The sequence below is a fragment of the Lagenorhynchus albirostris genome, chromosome 1 (assembly GCF_949774975.1).
Source record: "Lagenorhynchus albirostris chromosome 1, mLagAlb1.1, whole genome shotgun sequence".
In the NCBI taxonomy this organism is placed as follows: domain Eukaryota; kingdom Metazoa; phylum Chordata; class Mammalia; order Artiodactyla; family Delphinidae; genus Lagenorhynchus; species Lagenorhynchus albirostris.
In genome coordinates, this window is record NC_083095.1 from 80,793,254 (window position 1) to 80,812,748 (window position 19,495).

At 39.8% G+C, this 19,495-nt stretch overlaps 1 protein-coding gene across 2 annotated transcripts in view; it reads left to right on the top strand.

Annotated features, from left to right (window-relative positions):
• The window catches only part of CDIN1 (CDAN1 interacting nuclease 1), a 212,109-nt gene extending 196,628 nt beyond the window's left edge, over positions 1-15,481 (top strand). For both annotated transcript variants that reach the window (XM_060168625.1, XM_060168633.1), the window contains exon 11: positions 14,354-15,481. In XM_060168625.1, coding sequence (XP_060024608.1) covers positions 14,354-14,483 — 130 coding nt within the window. In that variant the 3' untranslated portion in view covers positions 14,484-15,481. The remainder of the gene's footprint in view (positions 1-14,353) is intronic.
• Positions 15,482-19,495: the final 4,014 nt, after the last annotated feature.

The window sequence follows — 19,495 nt, forward strand, 5'->3', positions numbered from 1 at the left end:
CCTTTAGAAACTGGTGCTGGCCGCTGAGCTTCCTAAAGACCCCATCTGCCTCAGAGGCCAGCCTCAGTGTCCAAAAAGTTTGTCAGGACAGTTTCAAATATCAACCTTCATTTGTTTCCTAAGTCAGAAGTTTCCTTTATCCTGTTTCCAGAGTCCTTAAGTATTAGTTGAAAATGCTCAAGGATATACAGATTGCCAACAAACACATGAAAGAATGCTCAACATCATTAATCATTAGAAAAATGCAAATCAAAACTACAATGAGATATCATCTCACACCGGTCAGAATGGCCATCATCAAAAAATCTACAAACAATAAATGCTGGAGAGGGTGTGGAGAAAAGGGAACACTCTTGCACTGCTGGTGGGAATGTGAATTGGTACAGCCACTATGGAGAACAGTATGGAGGTTCCTTAAAAAACTATAAATAGAACTACCATATGACCCAGCAATCCCACTACTGGGCATATACCCTGAGAAAATCATAATTCAAAAAGTCATGTACCACAATGTTTACTGCAGCTCTACTTACAATAGCCAGGAGATGGAAGCAACCTAAGTGTCCATCATTGGATGAATGGATTAAGAAGATGTGGCACATATATACAATGGAATATTACTCAGCCATAAAAAGAAACGAAATTGAGTTATTCGTAGTGAGGTGGATGGACCTACAGTCTGTCATACAGAGTGAAGTAAGTCAGAAAGAGAAAGACAAATACCGTATGCTAACGCATATATATGGAATCTAAGAAAAAAAAATGTCATGAAGAACCTAGGGGTAAGACAAGAATAAAGACACAGACCTACTAGAGAATGGACTTGAAGATATGGGGAGGGGGAAGGGTAAGCTGTGACAAAGTGAGAGAGAGGCATGGACATATATACACTACCAAACGTAAGGTAGACAGCTAGTGGGAAGCAGCCGCATAGCAAAGGGAGATCAGTTCGGTGCTTTCTGACCACCTAGAGGGGTGGGATAGGGAGGGTGGGAGGGAGGGAGACGCAAGAGGGAAGAGATATGGGAACATATGTATATGTATAACTGATTCACCTTGTTATAAAGCAGAAACTAACACACCATTGTAAAGCAATTGTACTCCAATAAAGATGTTTAAAAAAATGCTCAAGGTTGTTCCTTTTATGTTCTCCCTTTTTAAAAATACTGAAACCATTTATTACAAAGATGAACTGCTAAGCTTGGGGAGACTTCAAAATGCCCTTGGTCTAACAAGAAATGTATCTGGGATGGTAAAATGAAATCTCAAGGCACTATTCTGAAATCTGTGTGTGCAGCCCTTCTTAGTGGATGACCTGGGGCCAGAATGTGGGAACAGGCTCAGCGGAGTCATGTCATTAAGAGCAGGAACCTATATTTAAATAAAATTTAAATCACTGACATCATCAGCGTTTTTTGTCAAGTCTCTTTTGAAGTAGAGTTTCTCCTGGTCCCATGAAGCGGATCAGCTTTTCTTTTTAAGGGCAGGAATGACTGTATGATGTGACCTTTCCTGCTTTCTGGCTCCGAGAAGCATCTAGTCTAGTTAGAAATGGAGGAAATGTTTTGACTCTGCTTTACTCACACTTCCTACCCAGTTCTTCATCTTGTTTTCTCCCTGGATAAAGTACTTCCCAGTACTGCCTGGATTATTATTTGACCCGGTTTTCTTTCTCCTAATGGGTCTATTTCCAGTTCTCTGGACATAGATCTACCCATTCATTGGTTGGGGAGAGGGGAACAAGGGTTGGGAGGTTTCTTTATTACATTCCACTATCGGGCAGAATTTTTGTAAGGGGGCAACAATGAATTAACAACAAATTAAAGTGCTGTGAAGCTTATTTATTCTTAAACCCACCTTGAATTCCAGGATACAAGTTCTATTATACCTGTTTTACAGATGGAGAACAAGACACAGGAAGTTAAAAATGAAAGGTACATTAAAGATGATGTCTTCCAGCCTCCACATTTTATAGAAGAGGAAAGATTTGTCCAGCGTGGAAGAATCCTTTAGTAAAGCATTCGTATTGAACCTAGACAGACAGGAGCCTTACCTTGAGATTGGCATGGGGAGGTGGTTGGTAGTGATGTTGTAAGGGTTTGGAAGAGTATTTGGGGGAGTCTGAAGCGCAGAAGGCCTTGTAGCATAGCTGCTCAGGGAGGGAGCCCTGCACGCAGAGGACATGGGTTAACACCTGCACCACTTTCGAGCTTTATCTCCTCGCATGAGTAAGCGGCCTCACCTCTCCGTGTCTCTATTTTCTCGTTTGTAAAATGGCACTAGTAATACTTCATACCTCGTAGGTTTATTGCATGTAGTAAATGAAAATAACGTACATGGTTAGTGCAGTGCTAGGCACACGGTAAGCATGCAGGTGTTAATTCTCTTCATTGTCATCATTATGGTCAGTTTAGCACAGCTTTAGAACAGTTTCCTCAACATGAAAGTGTAAGTACTACTATTGGCTACTACTCATAGGGCTTTTGTTTTAAATGAGATAATACGTATAAATAGCTTAGAGGAGTAGCTGGCACGTGGTGATCGTTCAGTATGTACCAGCTGCTGTTATGTTTATGGCTATTATTATAAGTATGATTATCAGCGGTGTTATTTTCCTCAAAGAAATAAAAATCAAATAGTCTGTATCTTCTACCAGTTCCAAAGACTGGGACTATGGGCAGCAAGATAAACTTGGAGCAAAGTCAGTCAAGTATCCTTTGAATCTAGGTGACTTGAGTCTGAAATGGGTTAACCACCAGGCATTACATTTACTAGAATGCCTTACTCTAGTTGTATTTAGAAGGGGATCAAGCAGAAAAATTACTCACAGAGCCCAGCCCTGACGAGTGATTTGTAATCTGAAGAAGGACAGATAAGATATTTTCCACCATGCAGACCCTCAGTACAACCTGCATCCAGCCCGGGGTGGGGGGGTGGGGGGCCTGCCGGCTGTGTCTAGCTTTAAGGTCTGTTTCCAGGTGACCACCAGTACAGCTGCCCTCCCATGCGTCTGTCTGTGCGTGACGGTCAGGCCTCTCCTGCCCACCTCACTGCCCTGTTGGTAACTATTCTCTGGAGTTGAGCCAGTGTGCCTTTTCACTCCCTCAACAGAGTTACCCTCATCACTTGGAAACATCCCTGCCTCAGAGCTTCATTGTACGGATCTGGCATTAAATAAGTAATGCAGTTAAAAATAAAAACAGCTAGGGTCTTTATGGGCTTAAATTTAAAATTTTGTTAACTGTGCAGTTGACCTTCGAAGTTCAGTTTAACCGTAAAATGCATTCTTCTTTTCCTGAGCTCAATTTTCTATTTCTATTTTGCTATTTTATTATACACGCCTTTTGGGGGAAAGGGCAGGGTAGAAATAAGTTAAAAGCCTCACACCAACATAGAGAAGCCATCAACTCCTCATTTTCTTAAAGCAGCACTATTGAAAATGGCGTAAAGATCGTTCTGTAAAGTTTATGTGGGATCGAAAAGCAAAGCAACAGGAACACAGGCTCCTCCTGAACCTGGGAATGCTCAGGCACCGTAGGGATGGTATTTGTGGTTCATGGGGTGCAAATCCGTGTGTCATACAAATACAGTTCACTGTAATAGTTTGATATCTCTTCACTCATCTTAAACACCTTAAGGTATTTGGAAAGGGAGGAAGAAATAAAACAGATGAACCTGCTGAGATATGGCCAGAAACAGTAGTACTTCATTTTGATTGATGTTTTTACAACCTTATCTTCTAGATAAAAGCTACTGTAAACAAAAGCCTACCTGAATTGATTGTATTTCAAGGAAGAGAGAGCCACCTGTGTGCAGTGATTGGCTCCCAAGTGCTTAGTTTTTCTTCTTAGCAGTTAATTCCTACCCACCTCACAGTCACCACGTCAGCCATCAGGAGTGGCCCTTCTAGGGAACAGTACTCGTGTTTCCTCCCAGCTTTTAGAACACAGCATCATCTCCCCTGTAACAACCTGGAAAGCAGAGATTCCTAATAGCCCCTCGGGGAGCTAGCTCTTCAGTGTGCAACTTGGGCATATTTTTAAAGCTCGTTTTCTCACCTTTAAAAATGACTTTGCTTCCCTACACGGTGGAGAGTTATCAGCAAAAGATTTTTTTTTTCCAAATGCATGATAGCATTCACAGCTTCTCCTGAGGCAGGGGCTCTATAGTGGTATTCATTCATGCAATATTTATTGGCTGACTCCTGTGTGCAGTGAAATACAAGCTGTCCTCATGGAGCTTGCATTCTAGAAGTGTTTGTTTAATAACTGCAAGGCTGGATTATCTCTATTTTATTTTTTTCTAAGAACCGTATTTTGTAAATTGTTTTTCCTTGCCTGACCACTTTTCCTAATGACCTAGATGGTTCTACCTTCGGATTTTTTTCTCCTCTTTCCAGTATTTGCCTTTATGGATCTGTAAAATTGGGAGGTTTGCTTTTGAGGACTGTGATGGTTAGCCAGAGAGATTTTCCTTATCGTGAAATATTTACTGTGATTAAGAGAAATTTTTAACTACACGTTTAGAGCAAGTTGGGATCTGACATACCTGAAGCATTGTGTCACATTTGGTTAACGACAGATTTATAGGGCAAACATGTATCAGCCTTAATCCTTTAGTTATTTGACTTTGCCAAGTATGAAAATTCCGATAATTTTTTTATTTTAAGCAGACTTTTATATATCCAGAACCCATAAATCTCTTTGTGTCTTGAGATAAATGTCTGACTGAAGTCTGGGTTACCCTGTGATCTTCTGTGAACTGAACTGATCTTCTGTGAAAGAGACCCCATCCCCCCTCTACCTAATAATAAAAGACTACGTGAAAAAAAAATATTTGGGGTAAGCAATGTTTATGTGATAAAATCTTTTCTGTTTTATAACACATTTCTAGTTTCTAGTATTCAGGAAGTTGGTAATGAAGAGTTCAGAAATAACCTCAAAATTTATCCGAGCAAGTCTCTAACTGGCAAACACCAAAATGGACTAGCGCACTGTCAGCCCATGTGTTGCCAGTGTGATGATCACTTTCCATTATGGTTGTCATATCAATTATAAATCCCCTGGCATCAAACCCTAAATCAGCTGAAATGATGGGTTTGCCTTTGGCATGTTTCTCTGGGGAAATAACTGAGAAAACATGTAATAATTCACACAACCAATTTTGTAAACTACCCCAACTTTTGGAAAAAGGCTGGGGTATAAATTCTAGGGAGATAGATATGATTTGCACCCAAGGTCCGCCTGAAGTGTTCTCTCACTCTTAGTACTTAAGTGTTTTTCAAAGTAAATATGACCTTGGGTACTTTGTGATTTTTATGGTTTCGGTTTCTTTCACTGCATTTGGTGTTTCTCTCTTCTTCCCATTTGAGGATGTGTACTGTCCACTCTACACATCCTCGTTTGAAACAAAAAAACAGGGCTATAACTCATTCTCTAGTTTTACAATGAAATCGTCTCAATATGCTTCTGATTCTGCCATCCCTCTACATCTCTTGGGACCCCTAACCCCAGTCTTCATTCTTCCCTCAAAAAACATGTGTGTATAATGGAAAAAATTAAAAGGGCCATTGTATGAATAAATGCAGCATAGCTGGGAACTCGCCTTGTCTAGGAAAACTTCTAGAACACCATGTTATTGTTCTAATTATTCTTTCGCTGTGAACCTTTTGGCACTTTGTTCATTTATTATTATTTTATTATTCAATAATAATTATTCAATATTCAGAAACTTATATTTTACACTTACATGTGCACGGTTCTACATTATTAAAATTTGAATTGTAAGTATCTAAAGAAGAGGAATATCCTTTCTTGTGTGACTTGTGCTCCACGCAGGATGAATATGCAGGCTTATATATAGACTCTTAATGGGCACATGCAGAGAGCCTGCCTCACTGCCAGGGGTTAGTGTTTCTCCAAGAAAACAGATATTAAAGACAACAGATTAAATATAAAAAAGCTTCTGCCTTTGTTTTCTATCCTGCCTCCCTCAGTTTTTCTCTTTGGAGAAGAGATTTACTATAGGCTGGAAAGACTGTTAGTATAGCATCTAAGAATTTCCAACACAGGACAAAGTGGAGTGGAAATTAAGCACTTTTCCAGGCAATTTAATGTAGACATGAAAATGCCGAGTTGTATAAACACCAGGGAGAATTTCAGGTGGTTGTGGTTGTGTATTTATATACATTTTAAATTTTCTTCAAAATAATGTATTTTCTGTTTATTTTCTATGTGGCATAAAGGCCAAGGGTGAATCAGTATTTCTCATATATTTTCCTTTTTTGTTTTCAAAATTATAGACAGTGAGTTGATGTTACAAAGAGAACTGCAATTTTACTAACCAAGATCCATGAATTGAACAAGAATATTCGTAACTAGGATTCTCTTTCTTTAGTCATTTCAATTTGCAAACACAGAACTGCCAAGCAAAAAAAGCAAATGAAACAATCAATTTATATTTTTACTTCATCTCTATATATTACCAAAAAAGAATATTCGCATTGTATATGAAATTGACCATAGTGCCAGAACCTTAGGATGCTATATTGCATGATCACTAATCTATTATTATTGTACACATATTTATACATAGGCATAAATACACACATACTTTGCATATAAACATGTGCAAGCATATTTCACTTGGACTGAAAAGTTATTTACAACTCTGTCTAGAGATACATACAACAGTGATTAACAAGTGCATAACCAATCTACAAGACGCAGATTAAAACTAAATAAACAGTATAAGAGTTTATTTTAAAACAATTACAAGATGTTTTATATTTCTCCTTCATCCTGAACTGTGTGTTTGAGAATGTGTTCTTCATGAAAACCACATGCAAGTCTTTTTGATGGTGAAACAATTGACTTCCAGCAGCCACATGTCTGCACACATCCTCAGAAGATATCCCAGACCCCACACAGCAACTCAAAATGAGAAAAAAAAAAAGATTCTCTGCTATTCCTCTTTTGGAGAGGCGTTTTCTATTTGCTTATGAATTGAAAAATAAGATTTGGGTTGGAAACAAAGATTTGAATCAATACAGCTAGGTTTTATTTTTATTGTTTTATGAAGGCCCTCATGAACAAGAAACTTTACTAAAATCATCAGATCATTCCATGGTCCTCTTGTCATCCTTCAGTTGAAAATTGTTTGTTTTATTGACTTGATCCAGATTTATATTGTAGAACCCTGGTGCATTAGAATCCTTTTTTATGTAAAAATGGTAACGTAGCTCATTGAGAAGTATATGATCAGTCTCATGAGTTTTCTCTTATTCTATGTAGAAAGGCAAATTGTACAATAGGATATGAGTCTTCCACCACCCTTCACCTTCATATTATCAAAAGAGATGGAAAATTGTATTGATTTTTTTTTAATACGTGGTTATTTTCTCTTGGAGCTGAAAACATTGATAAGCCAAGTTAATTGCACAAATATGAGATACATCTCTGTACTAGAAGGATTTTAGGAGCAAAAATGGGCCTTTGGAGTTCACCGTATCAACCCTGTTTAGCAAGTCTGAACCTTCTTTTCTGGGAAAACAAATCTCCACCTGACACACTCACTTAGACCTGTTGCTTCCCTCAGTTTTCCTCATAACTTATTCCAGCTGTTTATTTCCATTTATGTGAACAGGCTATGACTCTCATTCCCCAGCTTACTTCCCCCTGATTGTCAAATGCTTCAAATATGCTCCCTCAAATGCAGTCACTTTAATTTCTTTCACCTGAATTGTACGTTGCTTTACATATACTTCCTAAACATGGTGACACTTAAACCTAAAAGAGTAGCTAGATAAACTTTTTAGTGTGAAACTACTGACTTCATACTTGAAGAATTATTCCTGTAGGACTAATTCCTGTAGGTGAATTCCAACGCATACACTGAACTTTTGATTAGTCACCTGCTTCCAGGCCCCTGCTCCTCTCTCATTTCCAGGTGTTGTAAATATTTTTTCAAAGGTGAATGACTGTTACAAATTGCTGTGTAAATACAAGGCATAATGAGAGACAGTATAATGTAGTGGTTACAAGCACAAGCCATAGAGCCAGACTGCTTAAGTTCAAAGCCTAACCATTTTAGTGCCTCAGTTTTTTCATCTGTGAAATGGGGATAATCACAGTAGCACCCCCACCCTTCCTGCATAGGGGGCTGGCTTGTGCATACCAAATTAGTCTGTACATGTAAAAGTGCTTGAAGGGCTTCCCTGGTGGCGCAGTGGTTGAGAGTCCACCTGCCGATGCAGGGGACACGGGTTCGTGCCCCAGTCCGGGAAGATCCCACATGCCGCGGAGCGGCTGGGCCCGTGAGCCATGGCCACTGTGCCTGTGCGTCTGGAGCCCGTGCTCCGCAACGGGAGAGGCCACAACAGTGAGAGGCCCGCGTACCGCAAAAAAAAAAAAAAAAAAGTGCTTGAAGCACTGCCTGCCACGTAATGAGTGGGCAGTAAAAGTTACCTTTTTGCTGTTGGGTATTAGAATCATTTTATTTGTATTAAGACAGCATCTTTATAGACATAATGTCTGGTCAAGTGCCCTCTGAAATCTGTGGAGACATAGAAGCTAAACAGGCTTCAGGAAACCAACCAGGGAGCTGGTTTTGGGGGCTAATTTCGCAAAATGATATCTAATATGTGATTGTAAATCTCTGAATTCCTGCATTTATCTTTCATTTCAACCTCTCTGAAGAAGGTGCCTCAAGGAAAAGTCTTAACAATAGAAAGTTAATAGTCTTCTCTTTTCTCCATAAGTAAAACTACCATCCAAGTAATTCCTGAGTTATAGGATAATGTAGAGGCATGGCAAGGGAGGGAGGGTATTTTTTTTATAGTTTAGAAAGAGTAAGCAAGTCCTTCCTTAATTTGGGGGCCCAAATTTCCTGTCTGTGCCTCTGACTTGCTCAGAGAGCTGTAGAAAGACTTCCTTTATAACTTGTACCGTATTCTGTCCAACATTCATAATCTAACAACCTCAGAGACTATCTGAGGATAGCTAAATTTTTCTGGAAAACTAAGAATTTACTCACTGAAGTACCATTTTTAAAACATTCTTGGTGACAATTTTTTAAAAAATATCTTACAGATTTTACTGCCTTTTTTAACTGAACAAAATGAAACCAGCATTTGTTTTTCCTGGGCTGTCCTCAGCACCTGTTGAGGTTGACAAAGTCTATTTGCCCCCGCACCAAATAGCCTTGGATTATTAAAATTGGGTTGTTTTTTTGTTTGTTTGTTTGGTTGGTTGGTTGGGTTTTTTTAGTGTCTCTTCTCTAATTGTCAGCAGTCACCTCAACTGTAACCAACCTCCCACACCCTATCTCTACCCTCTATTTGCAGCTTCAGAAGCCCAATAACCAACTCTAACACCAAAACCACAGAACTTGAGAAAATATGCAGAATTCTTCATTTATTTTATGATTTCTACACTTCTTTGGACAACCCCAGCATCCTAGATATGCAGCAGGGAGGGGCATTGGTATATAGTCTAAGTTAGGAGCCAGGAAGCTCTGTTAGTGTAAAAACAGAGTTGCTTCCTATCTGAGATTTCCCCTTGATGAAGAGTTGCTACTTATTGATAATCTCATTCGGTAATCCCTTCTGCTATAAAGTCTAGGTGCAGGTGTAACTGACAAAAGCCAGTCTGTAGCCAACAGGACTCTCCATACTGCGTACGTGAAGAATGGTATTTGACTACTCAAGTCTGTAGTGCAGGTGTATCTATTAGTTATCTATTGCTATATTAAAAAAAACACCCCAAACTACATGACTTAAAATAGCACACATTTGTTATCTCACCTTTTCTGTGGGTCAGGAACATGGGTATAGCTTGTTGGGCCCTCTTCTTCACCTTCTCTCAGCATTTAAGTTATTGGCTCAGGGTCTGTGGTCTCATCCGAAGGCCTGACTGAGGAAAGATCCACTTCCAAACTCACTCAATGATTGTTATTCATGTTAAATCAAAATCTGATTCTTGGTTACTTTTAAACAGTGTCCTAGGTCTGTGCTCAAGAGCTACAATAGGAATCTAATTCCTTCTCCCATGAGCACTGCAAACATCCGTAGGTGGTGAATGAGCATATCACCACCCTGAGTTCTCATTTCCAGGTCACATATACTTTGTTCATCTAATGCTTCCTCAAACATCCTAGAGGTCTCCTCTGGATCATTTCCAGACTAGAGATATTCTCCTTAAAATACGACACCAGAACCCTCCACAACACTCTAAGTGTGGTCTAACAAGTTCATAGGGCATTTCCCCTCTTTTTCTGGTTAAAGAAATACCATTCTAATACAATTTTACCATATTTAGTAGACTGATCACTACATCATAGCAAGACAGTCACAGACCCTCCATCCAGTCCTGGGTTCCAAAACATGTTCCTCCACTTTTTAGCTAAGACCTTTGGCAAGATACTTAATTTCTCTGTGCCTCAGTTTCTTCATTTGTAAAATAGGGACAGTAATTGTCTCTTCCTCCCTCATGGGGCTGACCTGAGAGTTAAATGGATCGATACGTGTAAAGTGCCTAGAACAGTGTCTGTCACGTAGTAAGTGCGATGAAAGTGTTAATAATTAACATTGTTGTAACTGTTATTATTACTAGCACTATAATCTGTTTGTATGCCATTAGGGTGCTGTCCTGCTCACTAATAAAAATGCCAGACCATGGCAATAGCCGAGTCCTTCCATCTTGCCCATCTCTAGGCCTCCACTGATTTAATAACCAGTGCAACAAAGCTGTCTGATCCTATTATTAACTCTGTGTTCTCCATCTTGTTCTTGAGGGTATCTGTCATGTACCAGGTACTGTGCTAGCCCCAGAGGACACAAATGTAAATAAAACATGGTCCTTGCCCTCAAAAGGGTCACAACGTAGCAAAGAGACAATGATGAAACGTGTAATCTCTGGGAGACAACTGTGCACAAAGACCACAGAAGGGTGCCCAGCTTTCATTCCACAGCCTCCTGCTTAATTTCTCTAAATACTCTAAAATGGAAGGAAACCAGAGAAACACATTTCAAACACATTTATAAGGTTGTCATTATTTATGAGGAGCTTTATCTTTCATACCCTCAAGGTCTGTCATGGCTCTTGACTTTCACCTCCCAGTTTTTCAAGAGGTATTTGTTATTGTTGCTAATTTGGTGGTATTTTATTTGCAAGCAGAATTACTTGCTCAAGAGTCACTTACATTCCAGGCTCTGCTCCACAGGAGTTTTTAAAATCCATTTGGAGTCTTTGATCTTATTACTTGACCATGAGTATAGTAACCTTCAAATTATAGTCAACCTTGAAATGTGTTTACACAGTCAATTCAGATATCCATATACATCCCATTACTGAGTGTCTCCGGCCTGGTAGGGAGGGCTGCAATCCCAGTAGCAGACCAGCCCTCTGCTTTGCACATTTGCTCAGATCCAAGGACTCTGTTTTCTTTTAAATTCTGTGAATAGACTGATTTTTATTGGTCACAAAGGTTATGTTTGCCTTCCCAGTGATCTCATTATTGTCCAGTAGTGCCACAATAAATGGAAGTAGGCATCAAAAAGGTGAAGTCTCTAGGCCCATCAGCCTGTACTTGACCAACATAAAAATTTCCTAGGTCTTGTTTACTCCGTTTTACAACTTTTCAGAAGGAAATACTAGAGATGGGTTGCTTGATTTTTCGAATTATCAGCCTACATGTTGCCTTCTGCTGGTTCCGATAATGGAGGAATGGATTATGTAATGTTGCCTAATGCGGTCGGCCTCTTCATAAACAGCCAAGTTGCTGAAAGGTTAATTTGCCGGCATCTGATAATCTCTGGATCCTCAGCTGTTGGAGAAACATCAGAAATGCACTCAAGGTATTGGGAACAAGGCCAGGTCTTGTTCTCCCGTTAAATTTCCAAACTTTTAACCCTCTAAAGTCCTCATTATTGTTGTCATTCAAAGACTCCATAATTTGAAAGCCTCCGTCTACCAATCTTTATTTACAAAGGGAGTCGTATTTCCTCGTTTTTAATTAATGAAGCACGTATTGTCAATCAGACCTTTTGGGTCATAGGAGAGAGCTGGTATTTCCCAAGTAAATATAATTTCACCCCAAAGCTAGGGAACAATGACTTAGATAGAGGGTAGAGCCTTCTTGCGAGTCATTTCTCATATATACTAAAAACAGTTCATAGATCTGTGTTGCTACCTTCAGAGAGTCCTCCTAAGTGAACCACTACATGAAATGTTTAGATTCACAATCTTGCAAAACCTTTTCCAGGTGCTGATTTCATGTGTTGCCTCACAAGTGAAACAAGTCCACGTTCTTAGTCACTGAGGTGTTCCCCAGCCTGACTTTCATGCCTAGAAAATGCCATTTTCGTAAAGAGCCTTCTTGCTTCGTGTCCTTTGGCTTATGATTCAGGGAAAGCGCAGGCTGGTGATATGTGTTTTTGTTTTATTAAATCTTCAAAACACTGGGCTTGTTGTTTATGACCTCTATATATTCTTTTGTTCTTTTCCATGACTGGTTAGATCACCTTGGTTTTTTTTCCTCCCTTCATAGAAATATGAGCGCCTTTCTAAAGGACATCACGGCCTCAAGAATGGCTGTGTAATAAAACGGGAATGTGTTGAGGTTAACAGTAGATTTCTTGAGGCTGTGACTGAGGGCTGCTTCACTGATGGGAAGGTTTGAGGCTTCTCAGACATGGTCCTCCAAATCACAGGTCTTCTTGCTCTTGCCAGACTTGTTTTGACGAACCTGAGATCATTTGATACTAGTCATAGAGCTCTTTGTAAAATCAGGATACCAAATGGTAGCCATTGCAGACAATTGTTTGTGATTAAAAGTTACTAAGAAACCCTTGGTTAAAATGGAAGCAAGACCTCGTCCAGGTGTGAGCTTCACCTGGTGTGCATTTAAGCACTGGGGCCCCAAATACCTCGTGCCCTAGGTGCCTGATTCTTCTGACCACAAAGGAAACTCTCCCCAGAGATACTGAGAAACAAAAGCATTTGCAGTCAGCCCTGAATTCAGGTAAATGTCACAGCGCCTGGTGCTCCAAGGCTTCTCATCCTATACAGCTCCTGTGTCCCCTAGAACAAGTTCAGTTGATGAGTCAACGTCTCATGATTCTATCCCTGCATGGAGGGAATACAAAAGTTTTAATTAATCTCGTGTACAGCTTGGCAAATAAACTATTCCATGACATCCAACTGAACTTGTTTCTGTGCATACAGTATCTTGCAGCCCATCCTGTACTGTTAGGTTTGGCAAGTACACTTCAGCATATAATAAATCATGGAAGGAAAAAGCTTTTTGGCCTAGCGTGGTTCAGCCTGCTGTAATGTCAGAATACAGAAAGCAGTTCTGTTTTTAGACATCCTTTTACTAACCCAACGTTCATAATTTATGCTTTCACTGTAAAATTCCTGCAACACGACACCAAAAGTAGAGCTGCCCTTTAATTAAGTACTCTCGGTAGGAAAAACGTGAAACTGATGTGCAAAACATCTCTGTGTGCACAGTGATTGATAGTGATTACATCGTTATGAACCCAGCCTAGAGGTCTCAACTTCCTGCTGGCTACTTCCTGAGTGAGCCGCTAACCAAATTGGAGATAATTCGGAGGCACAATTTAGAAACATTGAGGTTTCCAGCCTCCATCTGTCTAGACTTTTTCAGAACGCTACATGGCATTATTCCTTACTTTCGTGATGAGAACCTACGACCAAATTTCATGCCATGTTCACGCTTAGAGAGGCTGTAATGCAGAGAGTGAAGGGGCCGAGAGAACTCTTTGCAGGATCCCAGTTGTCATATGGGTTTGTTTTTTGTTTTTAAGACTAGAAAGAATGAATGACAGAAGGAACTTCTGGCCCTGTTGGTACGTGAATAGAGCATTATAGCCAGAAGAAGACCTTGAGCTGTTGATTTTTTAAAAATTATTTTCCAAATATTTTCTTTTTCCTTAGTTGAAAATAGGTAGGTTTAACTTTTAAAAGAGTGCCTCTAAATGTCAAGACGCTAAAATCCCAAGCCTGGTGCTGCCCAAATCAATGCTGTTTCTACTCTGCTTTTGTCCTTCATCAGCTAAGTCGTCGTAACACCTGACTGAGAGGTAATTAGAGTAGTGAAATAGTTCAGGTTCCTTGAAAGAAAGGTAACAAATCCATCCAAGGCGGTGACACTCGCATGAAAGAAGCTCTTTGGTGTAAGTTCAGCTACTTTCAGTCATAATCGTAGCAACCGAAACAAAAACTTCGTACGATAAAGTCATTTAATCATCTTATCCATGCTTCAAAGATTACCTTTTTTCTGGAACTATGTTGATACTATGTGTGCATGTTATTTTCTCGTGTTTTTGCAGGTTTGGGCCAGGCTTAGTCATCTACTGGTACGGATTTATCCAGGAGCTAGACTGTAACCGGGAAAGGGGCATCCTGCTCCAAGCCTGTTTCCCCACCAACATCGTCACCTTATGCCATAGCATTGCTTGACCCTGATGGTCCTGGAAGAGAAGCTGGGAGGAAAAGATGAATCCGGAAGCAATTTTACTTTCCTGCAGTGTAAACTCCTGGCAGCATCTGCCCTGAACTTCAGCTGAACTCTCGCTGCCCGTGGTCACACCACTACCTCTTTAGACAAACATATCAAGAGTTTCTGTTTTCCTTCACCCCTTGCTCATGTGAACAGCCAAGAACTACAGACACAGCCCACTCATTATCAGCATTTCTGTCTCTGTCAAACAGTTAGTTTATAGATAGTCATAATCTTTCTTCCTTCCGGATGGTTTCTCCTTATATACTGAACAAAAGAAAAAATGTGGAGGCTGAAAGGTGTGATTTTTCAATTTTCCTCCCAGTTACTGAATCGCCCTCTTATTTATTTATTTTTTTTGGTAAGCCTCCATTCATTCTCTCTCCCTCCCCCTTTCTCTTCATGTACACTCACAGATACCCAGGGTTGCGTTACTGTCATGGAATAACCTAGCACAGTCCCAGCAAAGCCGAAATCATGAAGGCTGCAACTAGATTTTCGCTCTCACCTGCAAGGGCAGACCTTGCTGGGAGCCTGCGTTTGTTTTGTCCAGTCTTTATGGTTTCCTGACTTCTATGGCAGTAAGCCAAGCTGAAAAAAATATACTTGATGAGAATTTCCTCTTTCTATAATACTTATTTGAGCACCAAACATTTTCCATTTATCTCATTTAAAAGCATGAGTTACGTTGTGTCTGGAAACCGCACTCCTTCTTTGGATTGGGGGCTGAGGGCAGACGACTGAAGCTGGGTGCCAGCCTTGACAAGAGTTTATTTTTAAACGTAACTAGTTGTCAGTATGTATGGTAGTCAGTATTTTTATGAGTAAAATTTTTCAAAAGCGCATTCTGTACTCTGCTTTGTATCTGCATTTTATACCGCATAATTATATAACACTCAAATAATTTAGGCATTAGGATTGTTCGGCTTTGAATGAATTAAGTGTACCAAAAATAAACCTAGAGCAATTTTCAAGTAAGCAAAAGAAGTTTTGTATTTGTTCACTTTCACTTATTCACTTTTTCTGCTGCAAACCAAATTTCAATCTAAAGGAAAACATCAGTAAATTCATTATAAACCTATCTTTTAGGAAGGTGAAAAATTAATCCATACCCAAAAATGTACTTAGTATAATATTTGCCCTCATGTTGACAAAACATAATATTCTTTATAATGTTGAATGAGTTTGGAAATATTAGTAAAAATGTAACTTTTACAAACACCTTCAAGTTATATACATTGCTTGGTTCTTTCAAAAGACTAAATGTACCATTTGTACTTTGTTCATTTTGTACCTAAGAAGATTTGCAGAAATCTGCCTACTGCCTTTCCTTTTGAAGGACACAAACATGTCAGGTTCAGGCATGGATTTTAGCTCTGTTGCAAGTTGCATTAAACAAAAAAGAAAGAGGAAGAAGATGAAACAGTAAGGCGGCATCAGGCAAACTTCTGTTTCAGTGTAAAATTCACCATGCAGGTTTCATGAGTAAAATAGAATGATTTGGAACCACTGCTGTTGTCTTGATACACACTCACTCACACACACACACACACACACACACGCACACACACACACACATTTTAGACTAAAATGTTGTTAAAAGCAGTTTTCATGGCATGCTCTAAACTGCTTTTTCTTCTTTAGAAATAAATTACATTTATCTGCACAGATGTTGAAAACCCTGTTAAACCTTCGTCAAGAATTTGATTGTTTTATATTAAACAAATTTATGACGAAGGTGCACAAATACATTTAAAAAATGAAAGAGGTGCTTGCATTTCAGAATTTGCTCTTCAACTGGTGCCCTGACATAATGTGTTAGGAGAAGGTACCGGTGTTCTCTGGCAAGGGCACCACCTCCTCTTTATGAATGGGGTTTTAAAATCTGGCCCTGAAAAGTGGGAAAGGAACCAGCAGTAGACTGTACGTACTATGATAAAGTTACAAGTTATTTAAAACTAAGCTTTATTCAACATAAAAACTAATGTGATTATAACGTCTACTATTTTTCAGTTGGAAGAGTGTGGTGAGGGGCCTAGCGTTCCCAGACTGGAAGCTGAAATCCTCCTTGTTCCTCTTTTATGTAAGGAATACTCATCTGTGGTCTATCTGTATGTGTTGTTTGTTTACTTATTTGTTTTTTAAATTTAGACCATGTAAACATCAGCCCTAGAGGGTATACATGGGGTGACACCTTTTTTTTTTTTTGCTCTCATCATTAGAACATGAACATTAAAAGTAAAATCTTGTGTTATGGAGCTTTCTGCAAACTGTGTTAATAAATTATGCCAAGTCAGAAAGCAGGAGTATATGCACGAACGTAAAACTAAATGCTGTTCTCTCTGCATATATAGACTTGCCCAGTGTCTGCTCTCACAAACGAGAGACCCTATTTGTTCGAAGCATGCAGAGGCATGAGCTCAGAACAAAGCGGATCCAGTATTTCAGGTGACTTCATAGACCCCACCCCATTTCCACCCAAAAAACAAACAAAGAACGGTGAGAATTCTTTTTTTTTCTTTTGCTTCAGGCGAGGTGTATGTCAACTCTTCTGAACACTCCTAAAATCATATATAAAAGGGAGGCTCAGGGGTGCAGAGTAGAAAGCTGGATCTCCAGAGGGAATCATTTTCTTTTAAGCATCAGTGTGTGTACCTGCTCATTATTGGCAAGGCTTGATTCCACCCTGGAAGAAGATGATAAATTGTCCGTCTTTGGGGGGTGCATTCACTCATTGAAGCCTCCAGGGGATAGCTTAGAGCCCTGGATGAGGTCATCCACTAAATGGGCCCTGGGGGGGCCTCACTAATTAATGCACAGCCCCCAAGTGAACAGTTAATTCACTCACCCCTCCCTGAGGAGCTACACCCAGTGTTTCCTTTCCTCTCTGGAACCAAGATAGCTGAGATGTCTGCTCTTTTTAACCTGTTCCGCCCTAGGACCTGGAGTTTCAGTTGAATTAGATCTTCCATGTGCTGTACTCCCCTCACTTCCTGCCTCTTCCCAGCTGTCCTCGCCTTCTCCTGCCTTTGCAGTTTCCTTCCACGCGGACACACGTTCTGCACTCTCTCACTACCCCTTGTCTCTTTTTCTCTCTAGAAAATGATCCCAGGACCAAAATGCAGCTCATCGGAGTCCTGATCCATATATTTTTTGGAGTCCAAGTTGGGGGAGAACAATTGACCTAAGCTCTCTGGGGAAAAGCACACCTAAGCATCTCTGGCATCTGAAGGTGATAAAACTTGTAACTAAGATATTACAGGGTCAAATATGGTCTGAGGTTTAGTGTGTAACTGTTTTGGCAAAAGGAGCCAAAAGAACATGTGAGGTTTACAGATACTTTCAGGCTGAATGGTGGTGTTCAGCTGATTAAAATTACGAATTTAAATAGTAAAATGTCTCTGTGATTTAGTTAGAGAATCACTCCTAGCTCGTTCATGTTGGGGGCAGCTTGCCATTTTCCATGTGATCTGCAAGTTGCCTCAAAAGTATAACTATTTTGTGAATAGGACAGGAGGAGAAAATCTCCCAATTGGCACATTCTCAATTAGGGTCAAGGAACAAAGCCAGCTTAACTAGAGAGGAAATAAAAGGCAAACAATAGGAGTTTGCCTGCACTGTCACCACTTATAGAGAGGTGCCTCTCTGGACCTGCCTGGGAAGTCACTCTCAGGTTAAGGAAGGGTCGCAGTGACAAAAGTTCGGACCATCTAATTGTATTACCCCAAACTAACCTTCCTATATATAGTAAAAACAGTCTGAAGATGTTTTATTAAGAACATGCCTGGATTCGAAAGATTAAGGAAAATGGAATTATGAATTAAATAATAACCAGAACAGCTTGGGTTCCCCTTGTGTTTTTCACTTTCCTGCTATTGTTTTGAATGTGGCTGTGAGACAAAGAGCTGCTTAGGTCAAGGACTATAAATTACAGTTTTCATACAATAGTCATCCACTAAAATGATTTCAAAGCTTGATCAAAGTACTTCAAAAAGACTTTTAAAACTTTTCCACAATGCAGGGGGAGGGGAAACGCTCATTTGATGCCTTAATTTGCTTCAGTCAGTCGCAGAGTTGCATCTTGGCGTCATACCTACTTTATATAAAATCCCACTCATTAGTTAAAGAAACCCAACTTGTTCTTATTGTTGTCTCATGTACAAGTAAAAAGGATTTAAGTTTCCATCTGGTTAACTAGCACCACTAAACCTTCGGAGACACTTGTAAGGAAAAGATGCACATAATCCTGCTTTAAAATAAGCATAACTTGACAATATTTAATCGTGATATGCAAGGTATTTAAGACTAACTCCCTGTCTTAGAATAAAGTGGGTATCAGTGGATTTAGTTGTCATCTTAATAATAGTCGTGATAATAGATAGATTTCATTTTTCATCTCTTTTCCCTCAACATGCATGTACCTGGAGCTGTCTCATGTTATAAGCAAGGATGATGGGAGGTACCCTAGTGGTAGATAAGCTAAGCAGATTCTAGGCCCAGCCATACATGAAGACAGTGTGGGATTGCTGCAACAATGCTTCTATGTCAGGTAATTTTTATTTTTTAAAAGGAAGGTCATTTGGAAATGCTGACATGAGATATAACCAAGTCAATTAAGTGATAACAATGGAAGTTCAGAGTTTAATTGAGGCCTGAACATGAAGCCACCAACCGTTAACCTAAAGCAGTGAATTCCCCTGGAAACACCCTCCCTTAAAAGCATTTCTAGAATAAATAGCACTTTTTTCTTTAAAAAAAAAAATGCCTTTGTCATTTTTATATTCAACACAGATACAATCCGAAATTACAATTGAGTGTATCTATAGGAGACTTTTTTTTTTTTTTAACGGTACGCGGGCCTCTCACTGTTGTGGCCTCTCCCGTTGCCAAGCACAGGCTCCGGACGCGCAGGCTCAGCGGCCATGGCTCACGGGCCCAGCCGCTCCGCGGCATGTGGAATCTTCCCGGACCG